Raw genomic sequence first — 26,845 nt, forward strand, 5'->3', positions numbered from 1 at the left:
CGGCTATACCATTTAAAGCAATCTTATAGCATGTATCAGCATATGGTATAACTTTCAGCCCATGGTTTTTTTCTTTCTAGCTTTTCACATCTTAATCTCAGAATTTATACTTAACCTCTCTAAATGTGTGACACAAAAAGGAGAATAATCAACTTTAGATTCGTTTTAACATAATGCCCCTTAAGAAGCACGATGATTCCCGTTTAATTCCTATAGGAACATTTGTTTATTTTTGTTTTTATTGCAAGACCGCTACGAAATAGAAATACAAGAACCAAACATAAATAAAAATTAGTATAAGACTAAAATATTGAGGATTTAGGTATAAGGATTAAGACAAAAAGTTGGTGCTGATATAGGAACCAAACGATTGTTAAAACGTTAAGAAATTGCATTAGAAAAAGTAGATTAGATAGGATTTGTTCTTGTTTCCACTGTTTAAGTCCTTTGTGTTTGCAGGGCACGTTCTTGGGAGAAATTCTTGGCGCAGTTGTCTTGGGTGATAGCTATTCAGGTCTTGATCCAAAATTTGAGGAGAAGCTCATTAAAGTCTTGGCTGATGGTAATGAATCGAGAGATGGAAAAGTTGTGGTGGATGAAAAAGGTGGAAAATTAGTGAGAATTTTAACGAATGTGAATGCCAAAGCCTACTATAAATTGTATGCAAACAAGCTTGGCCATGAGGAACAGTCAGCTAAGATAGGGAGTTTTGAGGAACAACGGAGAAGATGGAGTCATCCTCAGTTGAAATTAGAGATCTTTACTTCACTCTTTACTAAGTGAATTTTAAACATAACTTCATCTCAATAATTAAGGTGAAAACTTAAACAAATTGCAATCTAGTTTTTACATCAATTGCTTCTTGATTGCCACCGTTCAACTTTGAGTAATGAAGAAAAAAGAAAGGCGTCTTCAAAGAGTAATTTCTCTCTTAATGCTCTAACTTATCATAAAAATGAATTAATTTTATTTAGTAAAATAACTGTATATCCCTTAAGAAAACATGATTTGTTGAAATTTAACTTGTTTATTAATAGCGACTGCCAAACTATGAAGATAAGGCATGCCCATAAGTGGTGTGTCTCATGTCTAACATGTATTAGACACCAACATGCTAATAGTACTAGTAAGACACACATTGATAAAGTGTTTAATTTGAATTTTTTTTTTTTTTTTGTCTCTAAGTCGATGTTAATAACTACAAATACAATGATTTTCTAAAAATCTCATAAATTTGTAAACTTATTAAATAATTTTCTATTATAATTATAAAAATAAGAAACAAATTTTATTCGGTTTTTGGATACTAGACAAATAAATTATATTTATTTTTGTATTAATGTGTTTAAATTGTTATATTTGATTAATCTTATTTATAGATAATTTTGAGAATTTAAATACATAATAATCTAATATACAAAATCTGTGTCCTCGTTTCTACATTTTGTAGATTACATGTGTCGTATCTAGTGTTTGTCTGTATTCGTGCTACATAGCTACCAAATCTTCCTCTTTCAATTTCAGATTAATGAGAATTTAGTAACCTTTAACCTTTGATTTCTGAGCAGGTATACCAATTGTGAGATAATTTGTAATATAACTTTAGCAGTTGAAGCAGATACGGTGTAAAATAGAGATCTAAGCGCAATCATAAAAGGATAAGAAGGATTACAAAACCATCATGCTCTATAGTTATATTACTAAAATCATTAAATTTTTCATTTGCTAAAATGTCTAACTTGGCCAGGTGTGTATTCAGTAAAAAGTTTTATAACCTAATACACTGCTATAAACCAAAAAGTATACTGTTTTATCCAGTAAACTTTAATACCTATTCATGCACTATTTTAATTTTTATCCTCAAAGTTCTAATAAAATTATTTATTCTTAATATAAATGATGTATTCCCACATTAGGTTTGAGACACGGATAATACCATATCATTGATCTGACCAGTTAAGCATCATATCTTTTCAGGATTCCCCTTATCTTGAACACCAATTTAAAAGAATTTTCAGCTGTCGCTCCCAAGTTTCATATTCCAAAATAAAGTAACTTTATACTTGCACAATCTTCAACCACTATATTTTTTAACCTACAAGTGAATGTGCCAACTAATAACTTATGCTACATTTTCCACATGATGACAACATTGTCACTAATCAAGGATCTTGCCCCACCCAAATATTCCAAACACTTTACCTGGTCTTACTTTCATAAAATCAATCAAAGCAAATCTAGCAAAAGTGGAAGTAACCAATAATTACTACAAAACCACTTGCTACTCCAAAAAAAAACCCCACCTTACCTCATTTCTACTCTTGAAACTGGTTTAACTTGTCTATATCAATTCAAGGTGTTTGATAAGGTTAGTATTCTATTCCATTAAAAGAGAAAATATATCTTTCACTTACATTTTTTAATGTGTTTTTTTTTTCATCAGACTAAGTTAAATATAGATTTATAATCCATTTTTTCAATATGGATTCAAGAATTTAAACATCTAATAGCACAATTTGATGCACAAAATTTGTCTCCCTAGGTAGAAAAGAAAAAAAGAAAGAGAAGATCTTATTGTGGAAACAGTCAAACTAGATAGAAAGGAACTTGTATCTGTTTATGAAAACCCATACATTCATCAGAGACACAACATTAAAGAGAATTTTCACCAAACCAAGTGGATCACAAAATACTCTCCTTTCCCTTCTCTACAAATTCTCACATCCTTAGAAACTAAATTCCATCACTGGAATCGTTCCACCAGCTGCCACTATCTGTTGCTCAAGCTGCAAATAAAAAGAACACAAATTACAAATCTGCATTAGACAGAATGTTCTTCAGCTAGAGTTTTTGTTACCGTTACCCTGATCAGTGTTTCAAGCTTATTCTTGACATGACAGTACTCTTGCTTTACTTGTTGCAGACAACTGAGGCACCTGCAGCAAATATAATATATAAAATTGTGACCAGAGATAGAAATTATGCCTTCTTGATGCTTACTCTTCACGACTCTAAAAATTTCAAAAATGAAAAAGTTGTACAAAGACAAATAACTCACGCGTCTATGTTCTGCTCCTCACAGAAGTTGCGGAAAGCAATGCAACAATTCTTTACCCTCTGAGCGCCTATGCTGTGGTCAGACAGAAAATTTGTCTCAGCCAAAGTTTATAACAGAAACGAATTGTCACCACCTCTTTTTTCTACTAAGGCTAATATCTAAAATCCATAGTCTGTTAGTGTGTTACTCGAATTCTTCATGAATCAACAATGATGTTGCAAAACAAAGAAGACAATTTAATTGCTCAAACAGTTTTCTTTTTGTTCAGATTCTTATGGTTGGGTCCATAGAACAGTGATGATACCTTGAGCTGCTACCCTTCAGCTGATGAACATGAGCATCAACTTTTTTGAAGTCAATACCTTTCTGTTCTCTGCAAAAGATGGTGGATGATCATTCAGTTTTCCTAAGGCACTTTTGGGAGGGTTAGAAGGTAGCAAACTCACAGAGCAAAGGTAAGGTCATTGAGAAGCCTCTCAGAATCTTCAAAGAAAAGAGACACAACTTCAACTACAAAGTCCGGGTTGTTCTCATCTTGTAGCTGCTGAAGTTGTAGAAATTGACCATCCAAGAAGCCCTTCTCTCACCACATGTAAGAAAACAGGAGCCACGAAATCAGCTACTGAAAACAACCTCAGAATTAATTGTGAATTTATTGCAGACACTGTTTATCTGCCTTACCTCCAAGAATAAGGATTTGGTGTAGTCCAAGTACTGCCTCTGCATCTGATCCACCTCCATGTTTTGCCTTTGGCCCTCACACAACACAAGCTACTACTTTTTGTTATGTTATAAGATACTACTTATTGTTACTGCTCAATATAAGAGAAGTGTACATGAATAAATAATGCAGAAATTTAAAGAGATTTTTGAGAAATAGTGGTGCAAATCCAAGGTCTAGTTGCTGTTAGTGCACGTCTACCATCTCTTTCTGCTTGGCCCGTATAGTCTTTTTATTCCTATCAAGTCTTTTGCTTTCTTGCAGAATCAACGACCCCACCACCTTTTATCTCTGTATATCATTTCTATCCATAATCTTTCGTAGTTCTGATTTCATCATATTCGTATTTTACAAATATTAAAAATCAGACAATTAGGGTTTTGATGATTTATCAGAATTAAGACAAATTTCAAGACTTGACAAACACATGCAAGGATATAAAGTTCTAACTTCTTGATGGAATAACTTAATCCAAGCTCTATGACTCAAGCAAGGTGAAAACTTCCAAATGAGTTGTTGGTTGCAGAAGCATTGATGAGAATAATGTGCACATATAGTGGTTTGATGTGGTGAGATGGTGACTCCTCCTATATGACTCAACCAAGGTCTGAGAGACTATGGTGGTGTTTAGGTACTCTTAAGAAAGGTTGGATCAACTCTTAAAGAATGATAGCTAAAGGAAACTTAGATGGGTGTTGTAGTCTTGTTGACCTAAATTGAGTAGTACGACACAAATTTGACAACATAAAATACTCAATTGAAAGGTGAATTTATATTCACATAGAAACCTTTGTTTATAGACTTAAGCTTTCTCCAAATTGTAGAAGCAAAATTCTAGAAACCTCAACTTAACTAGCTTGGAGACCAAGGTAAAGGTAAAAATTATTTCTAATAGGAGGAGGATGTGACCATAGGAGAATTCTCTTCATTCCTAGGAATGCCCGTCTCCCTTGCTCACCAAGCTAAGACTAGACTTTGACCCATGTAGTCAACTCTAGAATATGGGTCTCTCTTGGGTCAACATTGGGTTTTGACCTTTGTTGAACCAAGCTGATCAAAACATACACAACTTGACTCAGTATACATGGTCTAAAATGGAAAATCTTATATCACTTGACCCATGCTACAAGACCTAAATTATTCCTACACTACTAATTATAACCTAGATAAGGTCCAAAAGATATGGGCTTGAGCCCACCTTTTATAGATGACATCCATCTTCTTGTAAGCTCTTGGCCATGGTTAGGGAGATTTCCATCACTTCGAGAGTGAGATGACTAATGTTCTTGAAAATGAAAATTCTATCCTTACTAATTTGGATTGAACTTTGTTGACTGATTTTACCATAGCTACTCATAGAAGTAACTTTAATAATAATAATAATTAGAAGTCTTATATAAGACAATATTATCATTTTAAATATAACATGAAAAGATTTAAATACATTATTACAGCATCTTGGAGGGGCATCTCTAGGTAATGTATCTCTTATTTGCTTAAAAGAGTCGCCCTACCTTCATAATTCAAGTGAGTTTTTGTTTAAAACGTAGAAGCTAGAACTGGTTATTTCATCATAATGAGTTACTAATAGAAGTAATAGTAATGATAAGAATGAGTCTTATTATAACAAAATCATATTCCAAACGTGGGTTCTAACATTACAAAAACTTGGCTATGGCAATTCTAACTTGATTTTGATTTTTCTTTTTTTTCACTGCATGTTTTACATTCATTTTACCATTTCATTGGGCTTAAGAAAAAAAGAAAGAGAATGTTATCACTACATCGGATTGTGGGTCTATCCAATGTGCATATGTATGGGTTTTATTTTCAGGGTGGAACTTATCTTTTAGGAGGGTCTTCATGTTCTTAATTTTGTGTTAAAGCGGAAAAGAGTAACTGATACTTTTTTTGCAAACTGTTTATAATTCACAAATTTGTAACAAACTTCATGTTCCTATTTGTGAATTTATGGCAAACTATTTACACAAAACATGGAACCTTTATATTCATGCCAATACATAGAGTTTTTCTAAAAGTCTTCATTAAAGTAATAGTAAGTTATGCATTAATGCAGACAGAAATACATGGAAATGATTGCCTTCTCATGTAGCTTACACTAAATTGGACATCACCATTATTGGTAACATTGTATTTATGAACTGCGTCAGTTATCAACTTATTTTCGGAATTCAAAGCTTGGCCAGATATCATGCCAGCAAAAGAAAATACCAGCATGATGAAAAGCTGTTTCACCATACAGCCTTTTACCATTGCATGCTTTATTACAGCAGAAGAACTTTGTTCACCATGCACAGGGGAGTGAAAGTAGAGACTCTATATACACAGCCACCTGCAATCTATATGGACTGAAACAGGATCGCCTCTGTGACAAGAGTGTAACTAGACCCTCTTTATAGACAGCCACCTCGGATGTATATGAACTGCTCCAATATCTATGCTCTTGCACCTTTCCCTTGTCACTACATTTTGCCAATCCCGTACTTCCATCTATCCCAACAATATCATTACAGTTTGTAGAGCAAATTGGAGAGAAGTATTTAGTGGGAATGTCATCAACAGACACAACAATAGTCTTAGTCCAAGATGAGTGATCTTTGTATTCTTCCATCACCCATAATTCTGCTGGAGAGCAACACCCTACAACACATAGACTGGGAATTTTTCCAAGTACCACCAGATCACAACGGTTATAGTCCCACTCAAATTCACGTGGAAGAGGTATCTCTGAAAAACTCCTTTTTCTTAAATCAAAGACAAGAATAACATTCTTTCCTAAATCATAACGATCAACCAGCCAGTGAAGAGCACCGTTGAAGAGCAACCCAACTTTGATATCATTAAAGCAGTTCAAATACGAGAAATGAAGGCCCTCAATCTCTTTCCACGCATTAGCTCTTACAGAGAAAATTTCCACACGGTTAGCACTAACAAATGAGAATGCCATGCGCAACACTTTCACCACCAAGTAGTCATCTGTTGAATGATCATACCAAAATCCTAAGAGAAATGTCAGAAGCATAGGATCCTTGTTGGGCATAGTAGGTGAGGAAGATAGTTGTTTGTGGACCCCAGTGGACGGATTCCACATCCAGAGACTTTGACAACACTCCAAAAGTACGAAACCTCTGCAGGAACCTCGGATTCGGACATCATAAGGTTTTGGGGGCAAAAAGTTGAGGTTTAATACAGCAGAAGCAGAGTCATCATAAAGGGGTGCATTGAAGTCTATGGATCGGACTTCGACAGCTGAAGGCTCGAAGAACACAAGTCTCTCTGTTCGTGTGGCAATTTGTTCAAAATGTGACAGAGAAAAGTGTGAATCAGAGATAAGGGAGAGCCATGACTTACACACACACTTGAAACGAACAAGAGACTTGACCGGCAACCTTAACAAGATTTGAATGATCAATTCTTGTGGCAAATGTCGGGTATTCTTTGTTTTACGACTACGACAGTATGTCTTCATTTTAGGACACTGGATTAGCACAACTCAGCAGATATATTTATATACAGAGAGAGAGAGAGAGAGATTATCATAGTTGAATTCCTTCTCTTGTACTCTTTCTATGCTTCTGCGTTCATTGTTGAGTACTCCAGTCCCTTCGTCCTTTGACTTTTAATGGATGCTCTCAACTAAAACTTTCTTTTTTTTAAGTCCTGCATCCACTTACGGTTTAATTAATAATTCTTGCATTATAAATCTGTTTATTTGTTAATAATTGAATAAGAATGTTTTTAAAAATCTTCTTAATTATATTTGATCTTATTGAAATACTGAATGTGGATATGTACAAAGATGTCAAATTTTTAGTGATGGTTTGAATGATTTATAGTTGAAATTTAATCCTTGTTATTCCAAAAAAAAAAAAAATCCAACTGGAAAAACTCTTTAAGATCTTAAATCTTTATGAATATATTAGTAAATATAACTGATTTCAAACAAATATTAATTATATTTATAAGATAATATGGATTTTTATTAATGTTATCATTAAAATAAAACTTATTTAAAATATATAATAATAAAATAGTTAATAATAATATAAAGATACCACATCGTAAATAATACTAATAATATCAAGTCGTTGAAATTAATCATGATATGTGGATATTATTATTGTAGAAGTAAATTGGATATTTTTGAGAATCAAGAAACTTAATAACTTTATTGAATTATATTATTTAGTAGTACGTCCCTTGAATAAAATATAAACAATATTAAATGTGAACATAATAGTTTTGTTATATTGAGTGTTAGTTACTTATTCTAGTTTATGATATTTCATTTTTTGATACATTACATTAAAATTGCTTACTGAGATTGTGTTGCTATTGTTCCTTACTTCCTTCTCTCTTTAAGTTTCCACGCTTCTCATTCTCAAATACTGTTTAGCGGGAGCATCTCGAACAAATAGATGTTGAAAGATCAATTGTATTTTTAGTTACATATTTTTATGAGTTTAATACACATGTAGCATTAACATAAACTTTTTAAAATTATCAATTAATTAAAATAATACAAATGTTTACAGTAAATATTATAAAAAGGATAAAAAATAAGGATATAATACAATAATTCTACTATTTTATTATAAATGTGAGTGTTATTTAGTTAAATATCTTTAATGGAAATTTCATTGGGGGAAATCTTTTTATTGTCTTTCTATCTTGTTAAGAAGTATGGTTTTTAAGAGGCTCGTTGTGGAGTCTGGTTCTAAATCCTCTCATTCTAGTCTCATTTAGAAGAGATGTCATTCCTCTCAGCCTAGCTTCTTTTAATCTTGTGTCTCAAGATGTTTGGTAATGAAAAGTACTGCCCTCATTAGTTTCACAATGTGTAAAGTGATTTACACGTTCTAATTTTATTTTGCAAATATTAAAGTAGTCATTGCAAAATAATTTCTAATTATAAATCAAGATAATAATAAATTAATTTGAATTTGCCATATCATCTTATACATACAGAATAAGAAGTGAATTCTTCCATTTGAAGTGAGGAGATTGAGATGGTAGAAGACTGATTGAAGGGCTAACAGCATTACGATGAAATCTGAAAGCCGTGGTAGGATCCTGGAAAAGCTTTGAGTAAAATTTCTAACATGCCTTGCAGCTCTTCCTACAATAACCAAGAAGGTCTGACGATCCAATCATGTACTCGGGATTGTTAGTGCATTCTCCAAGGGAAGCCCATCTCTCACAGCTTACATGTCGATCAGAACAGTCCCCTCCATCTCCCACCGTCTTGTCAAACGAGTCTACGTGAATCCACTTTGTTGCCGACCATTTTTCACCTTCGATCACAGGGCATCCAGCATGGAGACTGCTAGTGTCTGGGGTAGCATTTGTGTGGAGACTGAAGAAAAGAAGTGCATCCCCTCTACGCGGTTTCACTAATGCAATGCCAGGTCAGAAGAAAAGAACTACTTAGCACAAATTGAACGACAGAAAACGTGACAGAAAGTATGATACAAAGGAAAACCTGTAAGAGTGATCACTAATCCAATTGCCCACCTGCTATTCCTTTTTTGGCACATTCAGAGAGATCGATACTTGTTTCAGAGCTTCTGCGACGTGGAGATTCCTGTAAGCAAAAACAGAATTCCAAAGCACAATTACATATTGCTAATTAACGCCAGAAACCGAACGAACTAACAGGATTTTGAGAATATCATCATATGGACAACCTCAATCAGGTCAGACCGATGGCAATCTGATCCTTAAAACAATCATTAAAGGTATAAAAAGAGCAACAATTACCTGTTTAACATTTATAAAACTATTGTCATTAAGACGTTTAAAGGATCAAATTGACACTAAATTGTAATTTTTAGGACTAATTGGTCATTAGGTTGAAAAGTCCAGATACCAATATGTACTTACTCGCATTCAATGATCAAATCAATTTTTTTCGTCTTCTTATCATTTGTCATTAGGTTGAAAAGATATTCAGGAACCAAATTGGTCATTTCCATGTTTTATCTCCAAATTTTCGGCTCATTTTCAAAGTCTTACACTATTTGGAGACAGAAATGGCATAATATGTCAGCTGAAGTCTTAATGTGAGATACTATGATCTCAATTAAGATGAAACTTTGGCACATTCAACTGACAACTGACACAATATAACGGCACTGAAGGAACCCAGCCGGATATAATGCAAAGAAAAATAACTTTTGACAAACTATTTCAAAGATGCACTTTATTTTTCGAGGAAAGGCATATATCAATTACTTATGTGTTATACAAACCTCGGCAGAAGGGAACACTGTCTCACCGCCTTTGGTTACATTAGTGAGATACATGAGAACAGTCGCGACGCGGTGTCCACCCCGAACAATGTTAACCTTATCAGTGAAGTAATCATAATGCGGATCGTATTTCTGTCCATGCTCATATCTCAATACTTGTATATCTTCCCCATTTTCTGGAATTCAACATAAATATAACCAGGAAACTGATTGGTGCTTGTTCATAAAGAGGTGTGCTTGCATGTACGTACAAGAATTTAGACCATTTTCATCATTTAACTTGCACGTTCATTCTATTCTGCAGTCCCAAGCTTTCCAGGCGATAGTGACACAATAATTTAATATATAATACATACACATATATAGAAAGATAATTTGCAGGTACATACTATTCATTCAGAAATCAAGGGTAAATACTTTCTGATCCTGAAATAATGCATCACTTTTAATGCGGGTCATCAGTTTTAATTAAATCGTTACCATATTTTTTCTTTTTCTACCGGTTCATTGAATATTAATAACTTTCTCATAATAAGATTACTTGATTATCATAGTGCAATCTACTCTTCATCCTATTACTTCCCTTTTATTGACGAACTTCCTCTTAAAGCCAAGGAAGGCAAATAAAAAAGCAGCAAGGGATACGCAGAAATAGTGAAATGTATTTATGCATATCATAGCGTCCCACTTATGATGGCGAGAAATCAAACATGCAAATATAATAATTGTATGCATACCCACCAACAAGCAAATTTTCAAACCTTCAGCAATGGAAAAGGAAAACACATGCGGAGTAAGGGATGAAAAAAACGTAAGTCCACACAAACTTCAGAAGAATAGCTTGCAGATTTTCATGAAGATTTTCTTTATAAGGCGTAATACCTTTTGGAAGAAAGGTCCATGACGAAATCTTGTCTTCAATTCCACTAATAATAGGATCCTACAGACATTATAAAAATAAATAAATAAATAACTAAAAAAAATAATGAAAGTTGAAAAAACTATTCTTTACATCAAACCTACAGCGGGCGAGGAAAATACCTTATTCTTGGAAATGAACATGCCAGAGCTTGTTCGAACATCACTCAACGTGCTTTCTCCAGAGAGATTGTCCGCCACGGCAGATCTCTTAAGCTCTGATTTGGCCTAAACCGACAACCGAAAATAGCTTAACGGAAGAACTAAAGCATCATGAGAGTCATAGTCTTTGGTTAGATTGGATATGAATACTCACTATAGAGATCAAGTGGTCGCACTCCAAATCCGTGAGGAAACCTTCATACACGAAAGCTCTGCACGCATGGATTCGAATTTCATAAAGTTAAAACATGGAATCGACGCAGACAGCGGAAAGAGCGAAACAGAAAGCTGACCTTGGCTTCCAGGAAACCTGTTTGACCTTGGAAGGGTTGATGATGGAGCTGGCGGAACCCGCGTAGGAGCTCCACACTTCATCGCATTTCGATATCAGAAGAAGGAATAACAAAAACCAAACCCTACTCATTTCCGATTCCGATATCAGAAGAAGGAAAATTTCTCTTTCCTCTTTCTTTCTCTTTCTATCGTTTCACTCCGAGCGGGATGTTGTCTTTGTTTTGTTACCTTTTGTGTGGGATCACCTTGCTTAACTGTTTCTTATTTGGGTAATGATATATACAAAATTTTTTTTTAATCTGATGTGATTGGTCCAAATGATACAATAACATCACCGTGAACTAATTACACAATGACACGTATAATGATATTTAAATGTTGTCAAAAAAAAGTTGTTTAAGTATCTTTATCCTTCTTATTTATCATCTACAAATTAATTCCTGTATTATTATTTTTAATAAAAACTGTCTTAAAATATTTTTTCATATTATTAACTATTAAAGAAAAATTGATCCCAGATCTAACCCACCCTACCTGCTATTAACTATTAACAAATTATTGAAGTTAATATTCTGCAGATGAGTTGAAAATAATAACTTTAAGTTGAATAACATGATGTTGACAGGTTTTCGTGTTGAAAAAACTTTATTCTTTTGTGTTGAACCTTTGATATTTACAATTTTATCCCTTCATTCAACCTCTTACGTTCAAAACTAGTTCTTATTTCTTTATTTTATTAAATTTATATTTATAGATTTTTAAATATATTTTTTATTAATAATAACCTAATTATAATTTAATTATTAATAATCACATCTTATTTTTAAATTATTTAACATTAAAGTTAATTATCTTAATAATTGATTAGTTACTTGACTATTCATTCTCTTTTAATAATTTATTTATTTTTATGTTGTCTTAATTACAAAATTATCAAAAGGAAAATAAATTACATCATTATTGTTTAAAAAATTAGCCTCTACTTGATATTAAATTTAAATCATTTTATTTATGTTAAAAATAAAACGTTAGACTTACTTATCCAATATATTAAATTAACACTTCGTTAGAATTTTGTCCACTTAAAAAACCATAATTAAATCATCAGTTAACTAAAACTTTATAAATATTACTACACTAACTTTAGGAACAATTTTGTTAACATTAGTTAAAATTTTAATATACTTTTCATTGAAATCAAACAAATCCTGAAAAAAAGTCACATCATATATAATCATTTGTTTCTTAATTTATACATAATCATATTAGTTTTAACTAATATACACTGCCTCGTTTTTTATTTAACATCAAGATGAAATTTTCACAAACCTTTCATAAACTGTTTCATGGTAAAATCACAGTTTCATATGAGATATCAAGAAATATTAATATTGCATTGCGAGAGAACTTTAATGAACCATTCTATAGGAAAATCACACTGACCAATTTAATAAGCTGTTAGTGTATTTGGAATGAAAAATGGAAGAGAGTAATTATTTTTTTTTCCATAAAAATATTAAAACGCCTTAAAAATAAATATATTATTTTTGATAAAAAAATTAAAAATTAAAATGTTAGGAGAAAAATTAAATTACGTAAATTTAAATCTTATCTGATGAAAGTAAGAATTTAATTTATTTTTTTTTTTGTATTTTCAAATTCACGTATTTTTTAATTTAATTTTTCAACTCAATTTTAGTTGGAGTCTCATCATCAACTTGATTAAAATTTAGATGTTGTTGGGATGATTGTTTTTTATTAGTATCAATTAATTTTTTTCTTATTAATATTAATAAGAGTTCTTTTTATTTAAATGGTTAAAATTGTTTTCTTTTAATCATTATTATTTTTTACTGAATATTAGTCATGATTTTCTCAGTCAATGTTAGAGAAGTGATTTTTTTTATAGAAGTGAACTAGATTTTTTCAAATGATATCATAATTATTTTTTGTCATCGACTTTCAAAATATTAGTCAAGAGTAACTATAATTTCTTGCCAATCAACTAAGATAATTTTTTAAATTATCAATAAAAAAATCGACAAAAAAAAAAAAAAAACTATCCAACAAAACTATAAAAAAAATGGATCCATGTTAACCTAAATAACCTAAATTGATCCATCAAAATGCTGTGTTATTAATTTATTTAATTAATACATTTTTAGAAAATATTATTTTATTAAAAAGTATTTTATGATTACATATCAAAATATAAAGGACTAAAATGATATCTTAATTTAAAAATAAAAGTATGTCGATAATAAAAAATAATTAAGAAATATATGAATAACTTTTCAACTGTGCAATTACTTAATTTTAATTTATTTATACTTTTAAAGGTGTTAAGTTTAAGTCAATTTTATAGTACATCTTTCCACTCGATTTTTATTTTTTTGTCGCATCGAAAGGACCTAAAAGAAATAGTTGTTGTTGAATGACTTCATGAAAACTAACGAGAAAATTGGAATGAGTCGTGAAATGAAATATACTGGTTTTCATATACAAAGAATTATTGCGTTACATAATAATTAACGAGATAATTTGATATACAGGGGGGAAAGGAGATGCTATAAGGATAGGATAGTATCTGTTATTACAACAAACTGGGAATAAAACTTCCCCTAAGCACAACATCAATGGACATTGCGATTAATCAATCCTTCAAATAAATTGTACAGATCATTGTTTTCAGGCCCAAAAATTTCATCAGCTTTCCGTAGTGTCTCCTATAATTTTTTACACACAGATATGTATCAATAAACTGAAAGTTGAGAAAGGAGACAAAGCAGGAGGGCATACCTCTTTTGTTTGTTTATGGGAGTTTAATTCTTTAACATTTGCCAAGAATGCACCAAATTGTTCGTAAGACAAACGGTTCCTAACAATAACAAACACCAGATCAAATACAAGGCATAACTACTAATCACAAAAAGGTGACATGTTTCCATAATTTTCAATGCATCTAAGATCTCTCACCTGACTTGGCGAAAGAACTCTTTTCCATCCACTCGCGTTCGTCCTATAACAGCCAGTAAGAAAAAATAAAAGCCAGCGGAAAAGCTATGAGCATTCAAACAACAAAAAATTAAGCATCTACTACTTGGTGTATGCATCCTAGGTCCAAGAAAATTGACACTGCGGCCAAATGAAAACATTCTTAAATACAATGTATTTGCATGAGTGCTACAGTACTTACCGGTTTGTGATCCTGTTCCTGCATCAGAGGTTGATATTGAGCCTTGAGTTAAGGAAGAGGAGGAAAACACCGAAGACCTATCATCAAACATGCCTCTTGTGGTTGAAAAGGAAACCGAATGTCGCCTTGGAGATACAGGTTTGGATGTTCTCGTAGGTGATACTGATGCAGACAGATTAGGAGGGGAACCAGGGGGAGTAATCCGAGGGGTGGAACCTTGAGATGCTAAGAGGAGGTTCTGTGGTACTCTAGGTCTTGGGGCTGATACAGTGGAATGGAAAAGAATACAAGGAAGGTCAGGGTAGATATGCAAAACAGAACTATCAAAACAGAAGCCGTATTTTATGACTTCGACTCTCTGTTAATGCAGAATTAAATGAATGCCTGTCCATCCATTGCTTCATAAATGACACTACTCACCATCAGATTCGGGTTCTTCGACCAAAGAATTTCCTGTTGAAGAAGATATAGAAGGTGCCAATGAAGCGTCATTATCTGCAATAAAATGAGAATTTCTCAAAACTGATGCAGCTTAAGGACCTTGACCACGAGGATCTCTTTGAAAAAGCAGGAGAACAAAGAGGTTTACTTCCATTCATCTCCTTATGACACTATAGGTCTCTCTCCCTTCTCCCAAATAGAAGCTAAATTGTTTTCATCAGTGTTCTCTCCGCAAATTTACGACGTTCATTCAAGTCAAATTGGTTTACTTACCTCTTAGAACTGGATTGTCAGCAAACGTCAAAAATAGAACAAGACTAACAACACAATCAGCTATTTTTATTCTTGACCGTCTCTTTTTATTTAGCAGCGCAACACAACTGATTGTCCAAACAGAAAAAGACAAGCAATTCCTATGCAAGATTTATGACCATGTGCTTAGGAAATGGTGGATCACCGTACAGGGAAACTTGTACCAGTTTCTCTCAAGACATGGAACTGCCATGGTCACCATGGAAATGGAGAGGATCAAAATCCTAACAGTTTATGGATAACCATTACCATTATTAAGAGATTAAACCACTGGAAAGACTATATTTGCCAGTGTACACATCGAAGTGAGAAGATACCAACTTCATATTTGAAAGGGTAAAAATGTATATGCCTTAAACGATGTCTTAGGCCAGCAATTTTCTGAAGTGCAAGGCAATTTCTTTATATGGTCGTTACGAAAAAGGAAATAAGTAAGAATTTGAAGTTGCTAGATTGCCAATAAGTCTATACTACCACATAGAAGTAAGACCCAACACGCTAAAACTCATTACATGAGTAAAATAAAATGAAGGTTTAATTCCATTAGGGAACTACATCTTTTCGTCCTTACAATTACAAATACATCTTTTAATCTCTGCCGACCAACATTGTAAGGGACTAAAGCAAGTTGAAAAGTACAGAAACCAAATGAGTAATCAAACAAACGGCCTAAATGAAAATGTAATTTACAAAGGGCACCAAGAATGAGCAAAAATGTAAATTTATACAGGTGGATATCATACGAGTTGAAAATACCTCCAAACTGTGACGTGGAAGTAAAATTTGATTGGTTCTGTATTTTAGCAACAATGTCTGGAGCTCCTCCCTGTGCCAAAAACCAGTAAATGCCAAAGTGTTCTGTAAGTACCATTATTTGAAACTAAAAAACTAACACAACTTACAGAATTATCATCCTCTTCCTGAAGTGATTGCATAAGCGTCTTTCTGAAAACCTCTAACTGCATACACACATATCTCCAAAAGTCACCCACCATCCACACATTAATACAACAATTCAAAAAGCAATCCAACTTAACGAGATTAAAATTTCGCCCAGCGAAAAATACGTTATAATCGAAATTGAGTATGTATAGGAACTAAATCCATTAAAATGCACCTTGGAGACATCTCGATTGAGCTTTTTGACAGTGTTGGAAAGCGAAGCATTCTCCTTGAGCAAGCTCTCCTGTAACCTCAACCATCAAAACAAGTTATTAAGCGTGCGTGCGCGCGTGAACGAGAGAGAGTGAGACGGTTGGAACCTTATCTTGTTCGGCGAGGAGGAGTTTGTCGGCAGTTTCGGAGAGGGAGGCGTCGAGGGAGTCGATTTGAGACTGAAGGTCGGCGATGAGGTTGTCTCTGTCGGCGATCTGAGTGCGAAGTGTGGACAGCTCTGATTCGAGGGCGTTGACACGTGTCGATAAGGCAATGGAAGTGATTTTGCGAGCCACATCGAGCTGGTGGAAGGGATCGGACGGTAGTACTTGCATCATCTCCTCGGGAAGGTCGAAGTTTGCAGTACCACCCGATTCCGCCGCCATAGCGGGTGTTACCTTACCCTCTTCTTTCTGTTTTTAATATTAATATTACTATTGTATGTTTTTGTTTTTGGTTTGGGTTCTTTTTGTTTATTTTATGTTTGGTGTGTCTGATATGATATAATGCGTGCTATGAGAACACAGAGGAGACGCATGGATGGAGCGTTCTAAATACTTGTGTTATTTTATTCAATAATTAATAATTTAATATTGATTTATTAAAAAATATGTGGTTTTACATGGTTGGAGGATGGATAGGATTGGAATAAGAGACAAAGGACACAAAATGCCAAATCCTTATTTCATTCTTTAAATATATTTTTATATTGAAATTTTAATTTTATAAAACATTGTTTAGTTTTTATTTTCTGAATTTTAAAACCGTCATCCTAAAATAAATATTTAAAAATAAATCCTTAATCTTTCACGCGACTAAATATTGAAATTAATATTTTAATTCCTAATATTTATTTTAAAATTAATCGTCTAATTTAAGAATTAAAGACAATAATAAATACCATATGTTTGTTTCTATTATATCTCAATCTCACACACATAAAATATATATATATGTGTGCATTTTTGTTTTCGTTGAAAAGAAAAAGAAACAATAACCATTTTTATACCAATGTGAGGTGAAACTTTACATTTTACATGTCATTTTTATAAAGAATGTGATAAACTCTTTGTGAGTCACGAAAGAAAAGATAATCATATTTAAAATATTTTAAAGTGTAGGAATCTCGCAAAGTTTAATAAGAAAAGAAAATATAAATAAATTAAAACACTTGATTGTGTTTTCATGAGTTATCCTTTTCACTATTTATGTAATGTTCCTCATTTATTTTGAAATGAGTAAAAGTTTTTTAAAATAGTACCTATAGAATCTAGAGATATTGTTTCATTTAAAGGATGAATTGACTAAAGAGCGTTTGTGATATATATACATATATATATATATATATATATATATATATATATATATATATATATAATACTGTTTTATCTTTAAATGATAATAGTATTTGCATGATGTTTTAAAGATCATTGAACAAAATATGTTTTTACTTTTGATGAATGTGCACTCTCATAAAAACAAAAACTTTTACTTTAGATACCGCCATTATTGAGGCATAATTTAAAAAAAAAATATATGATTTTTTTTTTTGAAAGGAAGAAGAATGACAATTTTTTTATTTAAAGAATAATAGGTCCAATAAGTATATATGGTATTTAATTTTAGCAATATAGTTAAATTTCAAGTATACGTATGGCCATTATTTATTTGTTTTATTCGCAAGTAGCCATTACACATGAAAGTCAGTTTTCCCAATTCAAATGATTGGTTTGGACTAAGTCATAATGTTAGTCTGACCAGTATTTTCATAGTTGTAAAACGAATATCGTAGTATTTTTAATCCGTTCTTTGATTTAAAGTTTTATTTAAAGCATTGAAATAATATTTATTTATTAATAATAAATAGTTAATTTAATATGGGGTCAACGGGTCAACCGGGTGTGAAGTTTAAAGTTAGATATAAAAGAAAACGTCAAGAAAGGCAACCAGACGAGTCTCCTTTTTTTTTTTCTTCTTAGTCTTCTTTACCGAAGTATAGATGTACGCAACTTCCCTCGTTCTGATTCTTTTATTTTATTAACATTTTAAAATCGTGTTTTTTTTTTGTTCCTTTTCTTTTGTGGGAATATAAACCAAAAGTATGAGCTATACCGAGGATGCCTATGATTTTTTTTAGGAAAAAGGAGACAAAAGCATACTGGATTTGTTCCCACTGTTTCCTTTTTATTTTGAAATTATTGAAAGGAATGAGTCGACGGAATTAGGTAATAAACAAAGAATTCATGAGATTTAGAGATTTATCTATGGTGATTTGATCATGTATTTGCTTTGACTCCACCTCATTTGAAGATGCTTTATTTAATCAAAACTTTCCATTATACAAACATGCAGCCTTGTTATTATTGTTAGTGATACACAATTTCATTGGATGTGAATTATATTTGGTAGATTATACGCTTTCAATTATTACAAGGTCTATGGAATAATTAATTAGGTTAATAAAGCATTTTGGCTGATATTTATCTTTGGAGACGAGGGATGTTCAACAAACTTAAATCTCATATATGCTTTAAATCTTATTTTATTTTTCTCCTATATGTCGTGCTGATTTTATTCTTCATTGTTAATTTGGATTCAATAATATTATTATTAATTTAATTTTGATACAGATAAAATAAATATTAGTCATTTTGATTTTTTTATTATTAGATTGAGGTACATTATTGTTGTATTCTTGATATAGATATAAATAGATTAAGTAGTTTATTTTTTTTATTATTTGAATTTTAATTGAATACTTCAAAAAAAAAGTGAAAAATCTCATTATAAAAAATCAAATATTAAGAGAATTGACATAAAAATAATATAAAACATAAGTTTATAAATGTTAAGAGTAAGAATCTTCATCATAGTAAAGTAACAATTAAGAAATCAAATTTTAGAAACAGAAATATTAAAAGTAAAATAATGAATAATGAGTATGGAAATAACCACAATAAAATTTATAAAAGATTTGAAAATACAATAAACCTAAATCACAACAATATTATTAGGAAAACTATTAAAATAAAAAATAAATCAACAAGTATTAAATACAAGTCTATTAAGATTAAAATAAGAATAATCCTGATAAAAATAAAGTTCACAGAAATAATTAAAAAGTTAATTATGAAAAAAATAAAAAAATTCATATCTGATTAAACTTAATGTGAGATGATATATGAAAAATTAGAATGCATTTTGATGAATAAACTTAAACTAAAAATATATATTAAATCTTATTTTATCTTTATTGCATACATGGTGATGATTTTGATTTTCAATTATTAGTTTGAGTTTAATTATATTAATTTGATTATGATAAAATAATTTAATAATATTATTAAGATTTCATGATTGAATAAAAAGTCATCGGAGTGTTTCAGTACATTTATTTCCTTTGTGAGTGACACGGATATTGAGGTTAAACGCTTTGAATTATTAGAGGGTTAAGGAATAATTAATTAGGTTAATAAAGCATTTTGGGGGTGGGAGGGACCATGCAAGTTGGAAGTTTGGATGTTTATCTTTGGAGGTGAGGGACAACTGGAAGTGAAAAGTAAGGTGACGGCGTGAGTATTGGTGAGGAAAGAGTAACGGAGGACGTTAAAGATGTGGTCATAGAGGAACAGCTGTGGGTAATTTGGTGACGCGTCATATTGGTTTATTGGAAGGTCGGTGGGAAGCTAACCCTCTCAGACCCCACCCTTGTCTCCTTCTACACCTGCTATATATCAATCCTTCCACCATCCCATTTTCTAAAACCACCTCCACTCTCACACACGTACGCACGCTTCACCCGTCTTTCTTCTCTCTCTTTCTCTTTTCAACACACAAACCAACCTCCTTCCTTTTCATTTATTTTCTTCTCACTTTTCCTTTCAATTTTTTGCCATGGCAACCCAGATTTTGCGGCCTCAGGACTGTCTGGTGGAACGAATAAGCGCTCCGCCGCCGGACTTTTCCCACCGGAGGAGTTCCGCTAATCGCTGTAATTATTATTACTACAACAACCATGTCGCTGCTTCCAGGTCCTCCCGGAAGTCGTTTACTCGACCCGACCAGAGGAAACGGCCTGCTGCCGCTTCTGGCCTACCAGTGGTTGCGGAGTCCACCGCCTCCGCGTTCAGGAGATCTGGCGGTGACGATTCGCGGTTGGCCAGGAGCCACGGCTTGGAGAAGGTTACGATTCTCCGCAGGGGCCAGTCGCTTGATTCGGCCGTGAAGTGCGACGTGTACGCGGGATCGGCGTTCGCGATGTCTCCGTCTCCGAACGCTCTTCCTCTACCGTCGTTTACGACGAAGAAGAACTCGGCGGCGTTTGATGACTCCGCCACGCGAGATCTGAGGCGTCTGCTCCGTCTCGAATGAAAAATAGCCGGGTTCCAGTTCCGGGTTTTCGAATCGGGTTGGATCCGACAAAATATCCATGTTCTCCTCTCTCATCTTTTATTACCTAGAATCTTCTCTCCGTTACCGCTACCGTTATGCATCTCCCGTTTTAGTTCTGTCCCGACTGTGATTTTTTTAAACGGAAGGGCGGATCTGAAGTTGGGGGTGAAATGGTTAGAAAGTTTGGAGTAGTTGAAGGAGTCCTGAACCTGTGATGAAGTTGTAGCATACTTTGGGATGTTTATTAGAACATTAAAATATGTAAACATGTAACTCTAATGTCAGTCTTAAAAGGGAAATTAGAAACGAAGAACGAAGAAGTGGAAAGGGTAAGAAGGTAGTTGTGTAAAATCCAGTAAGCGTTAGGGATCTGCTTTATGTTGGATTCGGTCTATGATTAGTGTGAAGTGATTATTAGTTTATGGTTCTGTGAAATACACTGAATAGTAACCAAATGAATCAGTCATTCCTGCTCTGTCAGGAATTACTCTTTCCTAAGTTTTAAATTTATATAAACTAATTATACATTATACATTTCCTTTTGTTATTATAAATTTGTTTACTAAATTAAATTCCTCATAGTATTATATTTTGTTTATGATTTTCTTAATTAAAATTTTTTAAATTAATTTATTTTAATAATTTTACTAGAAATAATATATAAAACCAATATTTAGTATTTTAAATTTCAATAATTTACTTTTTAAAATATATTTATATGGTTTTGATCCATTGACTTTTTAAAACCAGGTAAATAGTTTTGTACAAGAGTTTTTTTTTTTTTTATTCTATAATTGTATATATTAATTTGTTATTAAATAAGTGCATAATTGAATACGAATATGTTTGTCTGATGACATTAAGGATTATGTTCCTCCTTAACAACAAATTAATCAATCCAATTATAATACCATTAGGTTTTGTAGCATATCAAAATTTCAAATTCTATTGCCAGATTAAATGATTTATTGAATAAATTTAAAGATTTCAAAGTAAAATTGTTCTAAAGCTTAATCTCATGTCTCCGGTTTTCCATAAGACTAAAGAATGTCATTGTTCACTCAGGTTAAAATAGTAATTGCAATACCTCTTTTTCCAAGTACAGTAGCATGAGTATTATTCGAGTCATTATTTTGATGTCTTTTATATACCAACTTTTACTTTATATATTTAGAATTTTTTTAATAACAATTTATATAGAAGTATAAAAGAATAACTTATTTATAACTGACTGAATATCAACTTATTCATAAAGGAAAGTTATTTTGCTATAGTTTAGCTTTTTTATTTATTTTCTACATATATATTACAGTTTTAGTTTCTGAAAAGGATAATTTTATTTTATTATATATTTCTGCTATATAATAATTCATTTAATGACATGTATTTATTGTACATTTATTTGTAGATATTAGTTGCTATTTAGTAAAAAATTTATGCAACGTGTCCTATTCTTGCTATTACCTTTCTTCTCAAAGCAACTTATCAAAAAGTCCAACAGGGAAAACTTTTGTTTCTTTCCTCTTGTAGTGGCTTATAATATAGACATAATTCAGAAGTTATTTCACAACACTCTTTTTTTAATTACCTTTTCAACCATTCTAATTGTTAAGAATTCCTGCATATGTAATCATGCATAACATATATTTTGTATATTTATTTATAATTTTATATTCAGTGAGAAATATATTTTTTCATATATTTCATTTTTTACTTAAAGAAAAATAAAATAAATAAAACATGAAGACAATAATACTGAAATAATGAGAAAGAGAAAAATAAATACCTTACATAAATTTGATATTAGAAAAGAAAACCTATAGATAGTTGTTTACTATAGAAAATATTTGAAATGAATTTCTTATTTGATCATTGGATTGAAATAGTATAAATATACAAATTGATAACCTAATTGAAAAGAGTTAAAAAGGAATAAACTCCATCAATTTAATATCAATTATTATAAATATCAATTACATTAATAATTGAATTAAATAAAGAGAAAGTAAATATACAAGAATTAGTTAATAAAGGCTGATTATTCCAATTTAAAACTAATTATTATAATTGATAGTTACCTCTATGGTGTGGTGCCTGTTCCTAAATTTTTTGTTTTACTCTCTAAAATAGGTTTAGAATTTTTTTTCCTCTTTTGACATGCTTATTCAGACTTTGTAATAAATATGTAATCCCAAAGGAATTGATCTTCCTTACCCTATGTTACAAAAATTAAATCAAATTATTATCAAGAATATTATCTCTTATTATTAGAATTCTATATTTTTCCAACCTAGAAATATTGATGCAACACATTACAAAAAATCAAATTATGACATAATATCATATATAATAATTTAATTATCATAACAAATATTAGTTTTAATTTATTAGAATAATATCTTTGTCGTAATTTTAATTATTATATATTAGTTTTAATTTATTAGAATAGTATCTTTATCGTATGCTGGGAGATATAAATACCAAAAACCAGAGATGAAGATATGCATTGTATAAAACCCATAATTCATTAAAAAAGACGTGATAATTAAAAGCAAATTAAAGTTTTTCCTTTTTGTTTTTCTTTTTTTATGCTAAAATTAGAGTTTGAAAGTCTAAAAGAAACTTATTTTACCTTTTTTTCTCACCTGCCATTAATTAAAACCATATTTAAAAAAAAAATTCTATAACCTGACAAAATAGAAAGTTGACATGTTTCATATAACTTAATATTTTAATATTATTTAATTATTTTTAGTATAGCATAACTAATATGTATTTCATATAAATATTTTAATTTATTAGAATAGTATTTTCTCTACTTGGAAGAAATATTTTAAAATGTTTTCTGATAGCTTCGTATCATAGAGATTTTTAAGGATATAAATAGTAAAAAGTGGAAGTAAAGATATCTATAAAATTCTTGAAATCATGAAATATGATAATTAAAAATAAATTGGACTCTTCCATTTTTTATACTAAAATTAAAGTTTGAAAAAAAAAACTTATTTAACTTTTTTTCGCCTACCATTGATTAAAACTTTATTTTTTATTTTTTAAAACAGATCCTTTATCCTGACAAAATTAGAAGTTTACATATTTCGTATGTTTCATGTTTTAATATTATTTAATTACTTTTAGTATAGAATAACTAAAATGTATTTCAGATGAAATACAATATTTTAATAAATTTGATCTTATTAATTAAAATAATTATATCATTTCAATTTGTTTGATAAAAATATCTTTTTATCAAATTGCAGGGATGTGGAAATTAGTTTGTCGAAAAATACTTGTTCAACTCGGAAGGACTGTCTCTTCCCAAAATGTTTAATATAGAAAAATGATATTTTAACACCATTTTTTGACACCATTTTGACACTGTACACGTGTCAAAATATGGTTGGACGATTTCAAATTAAAAAAACAAACTTTGGTTTTTCTCTTCCAAATATACTCCTGTCTCAACTTTTTTAATTTGAAATCGTCTAATCACATTTTGACACGTGTACAGTGTCAAAATAGTGTCAAAAAATGGTGTTAAAATATCATTTTCCTATATTAAACATTTTGGGAAGAGAGAGTCCTTCCGAGTTGAACAAGTATTTTTCGACAAACTAATTTCCACATCCGTGCAATTTGATAATTTGATTTGAAATCGTCCAACCACATTTTGACACGTGTGCAATGTCAAAATGGTGTCAAAAAATGGTGTTAAAATATCATTTTCCTTTAATATATTATGTTACAATCAGAAATGAGAAAAACAATTATATTACATGGTTTACATTCATAAGAAAAATAAAATTTTGATAATAATTTTATATAGGAAGTCGATATAAAATTAATTTAAAGTATATAAATAAATAAAAATCTCATTTTTACTTTTGTGGATTTTTTTTCTCTTTTAATTGATTTATTAAATGTGTAATAAAGTTCGTTGCAAACTTGATGGTGTTAGGATGGTCAACTCAAGGTGTTGGGTCTTTTTCAAACTCTAACTAACCTCCGAGAGAGCCGAAGAGAGAAAATTTGAAGGAAACACAAACAAATAATAATAATAATAAAAAGTGGAAAACATGTTATTACCAACCAATTCTGGAAGAATGATTAAGTTATATATATATTTTACTTGACTTAAGTGAATTTTTTTTTTTATTTTCTTTGAAACTTGTAACATCATGGAACTAATTGTATGAATGTTTTAATTGTTCTTTGTATACTTAAAATATTATTTGTCTCTCTTAATAATTTTCATTATATATAAACAGTCATAAATGGAAAATTCACAACATATTTAACAACCTTAACCATCCTTTTTTTCCCTGTTTTTTTGGATTTCTCATTCACCACTTTCTTAATTGTAATTCCTCGTCTAAGGCTTTAGGTTATTCGAAAGTCATTAAATAGTTGGTTGAGTTAGTCTAAGTTTTAATACACCCGTCAATAAAAATACTAAAGAAATTGACAAATTTGGAAGAAAAAGGAATATTTGTTGTATAAAAAATCATCTTATAATTAATTAAGAGACTAGTATTGTTGGTATGGCACTTATTCTGTGTGGTGTGTTTTCGTTGTTGAAATTTTAGGACCCTTTCAACGCGCATAGCACTGAGAAATAATTAATGCAGTATACTGTAGCGAAAGCCTTGGTCTTTGCTAAGCTAATGCATGCAGATATTTCAAAGCTAATAAATGTCTTAACCATTCTAAAGACAACCATAAACGAACTCTCTATATATTTCTGCTTCCACATTCAATCAACTCCAAGGAAGAAAACCTGAAAATGGTTGAAGAGAGTTCATCGGAAAAAACGAACAGCAGCCGTACCAGGCGTGCTACAAACACCACAATCTCAGCAGCTGGTAACTTGGTAAAGCTTCTCCCAACAGGTACAGTTTTCGTGTTCCAGTTCTTGAACCCCGTCGTCACCAACAGCGGCCAATGCAAAACCACCAACAAGTGGCTCAGCGCCATTCTCCTTCTGCTCTGTGGCTTCGGTTGCGCCTTTTCCTCCTTCACTGATAGCTACACAGGCAGTGATAAGCAGAGGCACTATGGCTTCGTAACCCGCAAGGGACTCTGGCCTTCTCCGGCTTCCGACTCCGTTGATTTGTCGGGGTACAGACTCGCTGTTTCGGACTTCGTCCATGCTGCTTTATCTTTGTTAGTGTTTGCGGTGTTGGGACTGTTGGACACCAACACTGTGCACTGTTTCTACGCTGATTTTGAGTCAACTCAGAAGACTCTGCTTCAGGTGGTGCCCACAGTTATTGGGGTGTTGGCTGGTTGGGGGTTCATGATTTTCCCTAATACTCGCCATGGAATTGGATACCCTTTAACTTCTGATTCTAACGAAACCACCCCAAAGTCCACTGATACTACTACTACCGACCCTCAGAAAAACCAAACTGACAATGTTTAGAATTAATAATAGTTCGCTGCTGCATGCATGCATGGCTTGAAATTTTACTGTTCTTTTGCTTTTCTGCGACTTGTATTTGTGATAAGTAATGGTCGAAACTTGGGTTAGCATTGTGTATTTGACCAGATTGCTTTTCAGCGACATTCTATTGTGTATCTCATACCATATTTGTTTCGGATTTAACAACATTTCAGACGACGCTGCCGTACGTAGTTTCTACTTACGCCCTTTTCTTCTTTACAAAAAAAATAAAAATAAATAATATCTTTTATTTTAACTAATGCATTCTAATGGTGCTACATGCAGTTATCTTTAAAAATTATACAAATAACTTAGGTTTTTTTCATATAAAAAGTAGTATGGATTTATATTTAATTTAAACTCATAAAATTATATTACAAAATATGAAGTTTTGTATTATATATATACATACATACATACATATATATATATATATATATATATATATATATATATATATATATATATATATATATATATA

At 31.5% G+C, this 26,845-nt stretch overlaps 7 protein-coding genes across 8 annotated transcripts in view; 3 read left to right on the forward strand and 4 right to left on the reverse strand.

Annotated features, from left to right (window-relative positions):
* The window catches only part of LOC106766550, a 7,069-nt gene extending 6,146 nt beyond the window's left edge, over positions 1–923 (forward strand). Inside the window, exons 11-12 of the mRNA XM_014651272.2 lie at positions 7–45; positions 460–923. Coding sequence (XP_014506758.1) covers positions 7–45; positions 460–783 — 363 coding nt within the window. The 3' untranslated portion in view covers positions 784–923. The remainder of the gene's footprint in view (positions 1–6; positions 46–459) is intronic.
* A 1,622-nt stretch (positions 924–2,545) lies between these two features.
* Positions 2,546–4,012, reverse strand: LOC106767217 (histidine-containing phosphotransfer protein 1-like). Its single transcript, XM_014652059.2, has 6 exons — positions 3,740–4,012; positions 3,505–3,635; positions 3,363–3,431; positions 3,059–3,130; positions 2,864–2,936; positions 2,546–2,786 (listed from the first exon to the last, which is right to left on the reverse strand). Exons 1-6 carry the CDS (start codon positions 3,797–3,799, stop codon positions 2,727–2,729), a joined length of 465 nt encoding a protein of 154 aa, XP_014507545.1. The 5' UTR covers positions 3,800–4,012; the 3' UTR covers positions 2,546–2,726.
* A 1,695-nt stretch (positions 4,013–5,707) lies between these two features.
* Positions 5,708–7,269, reverse strand: LOC106766551 (F-box/kelch-repeat protein At3g06240-like). The gene has a single exon (XM_014651273.2). It carries the CDS (start codon positions 7,267–7,269, stop codon positions 6,085–6,087), a length of 1,185 nt encoding a protein of 394 aa, XP_014506759.1. The 3' UTR covers positions 5,708–6,084.
* Positions 7,270–8,691: 1,422 nt separating this feature from the next.
* On the reverse strand, positions 8,692–11,667 carry LOC106765508 (probable prolyl 4-hydroxylase 4). The gene is made up of 7 exons (XM_014650158.2): positions 11,425–11,667; positions 11,286–11,343; positions 11,093–11,197; positions 10,934–10,991; positions 10,052–10,227; positions 9,315–9,384; positions 8,692–9,193 (listed from the first exon to the last, which is right to left on the reverse strand). Exons 1-7 carry the CDS (start codon positions 11,553–11,555, stop codon positions 8,898–8,900), a joined length of 894 nt encoding a protein of 297 aa, XP_014505644.1. The 5' UTR covers positions 11,556–11,667; the 3' UTR covers positions 8,692–8,897.
* A 2,219-nt stretch (positions 11,668–13,886) lies between these two features.
* LOC106765748 (uncharacterized protein At4g15545) lies at positions 13,887–17,012 on the reverse strand. Of its 2 annotated transcripts, none has more exons than XM_014650471.2 (9): positions 16,637–17,012; positions 16,492–16,560; positions 16,277–16,333; positions 16,131–16,200; positions 15,042–15,116; positions 14,622–14,882; positions 14,402–14,444; positions 14,225–14,303; positions 13,887–14,151 (listed from the first exon to the last, which is right to left on the reverse strand). In XM_014650471.2, exons 1-9 carry the CDS (start codon positions 16,913–16,915, stop codon positions 14,059–14,061), a joined length of 1,026 nt encoding a protein of 341 aa, XP_014505957.1. In that variant the 5' UTR covers positions 16,916–17,012; the 3' UTR covers positions 13,887–14,058. The 2 variants fall into 2 exon arrangements, with proteins under 2 accessions (XP_014505957.1, XP_022639790.1); XM_022784069.1 differs by having other exon boundaries at positions 16,277–16,349; positions 16,637–16,963.
* Positions 17,013–20,273: 3,261 nt separating this feature from the next.
* On the forward strand, positions 20,274–21,457 carry LOC106766869. Its single transcript, XM_014651643.2, has one exon. It carries the CDS (start codon positions 20,424–20,426, stop codon positions 20,898–20,900), a length of 477 nt encoding a protein of 158 aa, XP_014507129.1. The 5' UTR covers positions 20,274–20,423; the 3' UTR covers positions 20,901–21,457.
* Positions 21,458–25,697: 4,240 nt separating this feature from the next.
* LOC106767906 (protein DMP2) lies at positions 25,698–26,460 on the forward strand. Its single transcript, XM_014652872.2, has one exon. It carries the CDS (start codon positions 25,705–25,707, stop codon positions 26,341–26,343), a length of 639 nt encoding a protein of 212 aa, XP_014508358.1. The 5' UTR covers positions 25,698–25,704; the 3' UTR covers positions 26,344–26,460.
* The last annotated feature ends 385 nt before the right edge of the window (positions 26,461–26,845 follow it).

The sequence above is a fragment of the Vigna radiata genome, chromosome 7 (assembly GCF_000741045.1).
Source record: "Vigna radiata var. radiata cultivar VC1973A chromosome 7, Vradiata_ver6, whole genome shotgun sequence".
Classification (NCBI taxonomy): domain Eukaryota; kingdom Viridiplantae; phylum Streptophyta; class Magnoliopsida; order Fabales; family Fabaceae; genus Vigna; species Vigna radiata.